General features: G+C 59.2%; 1 protein-coding gene across 1 annotated transcript; it reads right to left on the reverse strand.

Moving 5' to 3' along the window:
• Positions 1-386: 386 nt before the first annotated feature.
• On the reverse strand, positions 387-2,527 carry CCDC184 (coiled-coil domain containing 184). Its single transcript, XM_011936249.1, has one exon. It carries the CDS (start codon positions 2,193-2,195, stop codon positions 1,611-1,613), a length of 585 nt encoding a protein of 194 aa, XP_011791639.1. The 5' UTR covers positions 2,196-2,527; the 3' UTR covers positions 387-1,610.
• Positions 2,528-3,234: the final 707 nt, after the last annotated feature.

Below are 3,234 nucleotides of genomic sequence, written 5' to 3' on the forward strand. Positions count from 1 at the left end.
TCTCAGGTAATCCCTCCAGAACAATACCCCCACCCCACTTCCTCCACGGAACAGGTGCAGTATCTGCCATTCCAGGACGCAGATTTGGAAATCATCTCCCAGGGGCCAGATGCTTCACTGAAAAAGAAGTCTCCTGCACATTTGGAGTTCTGGCTACTAAAAACTCATGTTAGCAAGGGAATCTCAACACTTACCACCTCCTTCCCCAGGGCAGCTTGAGGTCAAGGTCCAGGACAGAAGGGAAAGCAGGCGGAGCTGGCAATGCCTGTCCCAACCAGGACAGGAACAGTCAACTCCTTGAACTGGAGGCAAGGAGAGAGGAGGGAAGGTATGGTCCCTGCAGTTCCCACTAAGCCCAACCCTGATATCCCTCTAGTACCAGTCAGCAAGGAGGGGAGATGACGCCTTTTTATTAAGGTTAACACCAAGGAAAGTATTGAGAAGGAATACACAAAGGAGGGGGAGGGCACACAAAGTCACCACTTGAGGAGGTGGGAGGGCGGCACATCAGTAAGAGAACCTCAGGACAGCCACATGCTCCATGCCCTGGTTGGGAGAAGAGGGAGGGAAAAGCGCCATGATAGCTTGGAGCTCATAGAAGGGTCTGAAGCCCCCTGAGCCTAACATCAGAGCCACAAGCCCTGCCCCTGAGGGCTCACACACTACTGCACAAGTAGACACACGTAACACACACAAGACATTATGAAGGCAACACCCAAAGGCAGCGGGCAGGGACATACTGACAGAAAAAGGAACTGAAGTTAAGCAGGTGTAGCCAGGAGAGACAGTTTTTGGCTGCGGCCCCAAGAGTCCCTCAAATGTCCCCTAAATCTGGGCTGCTGCTGAGCACCCCCGAGTCTCTGCCTGTGAACTGGGCTCTTTGTTCTCTAAGCCCCAGTGAGTGGAAAAGCAATCCCAGATGAAGTCAGTGACAAGGCAGGATCCGCTCTGCATGCAGAATCCTAGAGGTTGAGCTATTATGTCTTCATGCACATTCATAGCCAGCTCCTCCCAGCCCAGGGGCCCTTGGAACCCCATTCACCCAGATTCCTAGGGCTGCAGTTCCCTCCTCAAGCTTCCTTTACCAATCAGCAGCCGCAGAGATCTGTGAGGGGGAGAGGTTTCTGCAGAGCACTGAATATCTTGGATTTCAGCAGAAGGGTAAATTTCCTGTTGCCAGAACAGAATACCCCCAATTCCTTAATTTCTAGGTAAATTGTTAGAGATTATTTGCCATGGTCCTAGATAAGTCCTTTTTCAGAATAGAAAAAGCAGAATTTTATTTACACATTTCAGGGGTTCTCCTGTTGTCTGGGGAGGGGGAAAGGACAGGATAGGGTTGAATGGGAGTCCAGAGATGGGCGCTTCCTCTCCCGGAGCCTCACCTTTCCGCAGTTTGCTATAATTCGCTTAGTTGGGCAGAAAGAATTCTTGATGCTCCCAAAGTCCTTCACCCTACAAATCCTTCCTCGAGGGAGTCTCTCTCTCTGCCTGACCCACAAGAGCAGCTGTCCAAGGGAAGCATGCCGCACCGCGCCGTTCAGTCCCCTCGCGTCATGCACTCGGAAACCCAAAGACAGCCCGAGAAGGTAGTGCCCCACGGAGTCCCCTCACAGGGAGGCCTCGCCCTCCAGTTGCAGCAGGGTAATGTCGGGCATGTCGAGGGGCTCCATAGGTGGCCCGTCCCCCGCAAGGAGACCAGCACAGGGACTTTCGGGGCGCTCACAGTGACTGGTGGGTGTGGCGGGGCTGGGCATCTCCTTCTCTTCTTCCTCGTCCTCCTCGTCCTCGGGATCGCGACCCAGTAAGCCGCTGTCCCCAATTCCAGGTGAAGGAGTCTCCGGCTCTTGGGGGTCGCATGGGAAGCTCCCCTTGCCGCTGACCACGCCCAAGCCGCCCTGGCGGGGCGCAGTGGTCATAATCTGGCACATGGAGACGATGGCTCGCTGGTTGGCGCACACGTCGTCCGAGAGCACCTGGATGTGCGAGGCCTGCTCGTCCAGGGCCCCCCTCATGGCCCTCACGTCCTCAAACAGGGCTTGCAGCTGGGCTTTCAGGTGCTCCATCAGTTCCTTCATGCCGCCGTTGTACTCCCCGGAGATCACGTCCCCCACGGCCGGCACGGTGGACACCTCCAGGGGCGCCGGCATGTCGCCGCCGTCCTTGGTCATGATCTCCAGCAGACCGTCCTCCATTGAGTGGCAGAAGCGGGTGGCGGCGGCTCTGGGTCGCGTCCAGCCCGGCCTTCGGGGCGGGGGAGGGGGTGGAGGGGGAGAGGTCCCGGGAGGGGTGGGGAGGAGCGGAGGGAAGCGGAGGCTCCCGAGACTGGCTGGGAGCGGACGTGAGAGACGAGTCCTGGGCAGAGGGCGCGGGCAGGGTCGCGGGAGGCCGAGAAGAGGCGGCGGGACGAGAACCCGGAGAGGGTCCCAGAGCCGGCGTCTCTTGGGCTTGCCCCGGGACGAAAGTGCCCTGCCCTGCCTCACCTCCCGGATTGCGCCCGTGTCAGCGCCGCCCTCTGGGCGCCACAAGCAGAGAGCGCCTGCCGGTTCCGTGGGTCACAGACGCGCTCGCGGAGGGGTCCAGGTCCAGGCTGAGGCCAGCGGCGCGTAGCGCTCGGGACTCCCCCAGGCCATTAACGGGCAGCGCCCGTGAGTGTGGCAGCAGCAGCTGGGGCGGGTCTCCCGGCGGCGCCGCGGATGCTCCTCTGTTTCCAAGGCGACGCACGGCACGTAAATGACGTGTGTCTCCATGGTAACCAGGAAGTGGAGAAGAAAAAGGGAGGATGGCTGGAAGCTGCAGTGGGGCTGTGGAGTCTGGACTAGCGAGGTGGGGGGAGGAGAGGGGACGCTGCAGTGGCTTCGGCCGAGGCTGGAAAGAGTGTGTGGTTGCAATGTTTAATAGGGAAGCATGAGAGAGCCGTTTGCTGCATAAACCTCCAAGTCCGGGAGAGATCGTCCCTCCCCTAGCCGGGGTATGAGACCCAGCGCGACTGCCCTGGAAGGATTTTTCCAGCCCGCAATCCTTTCTCAGAGGATGGCGCTAAAGTCGAGACCTGCCTCCCTGTCCTCCAGCGGTGCGCAGGAAAGCGGAGAGGGTAGAGAGGCTGATGCTAATCATCCCAGAGTTGAGCTGGGGCACGGTGGCGCTCTGGAGCCGGCCCCACCAGGCCTGGCGGTGCAGAGGCAGGAGGAGGAGGGCACTACGGAGGTTTCTGCAGTAAATCAGCCCTCTCGC

This window comes from Colobus angolensis, unplaced genomic scaffold, assembly GCF_000951035.1.
Source record: "Colobus angolensis palliatus isolate OR3802 unplaced genomic scaffold, Cang.pa_1.0 Scaffold151, whole genome shotgun sequence".
NCBI classification, from domain to species: Eukaryota; Metazoa; Chordata; class Mammalia; order Primates; family Cercopithecidae; genus Colobus; species Colobus angolensis.

Bases quoted from the DNA above. Each gene is read 5' to 3' on its own strand.
- CCDC184 (XM_011936249.1), bottom strand. From the start codon at position 2,195: ATGGAGGACGGTCTGCTGGAGATCATGACCAAGGACGGCGGCGACATG.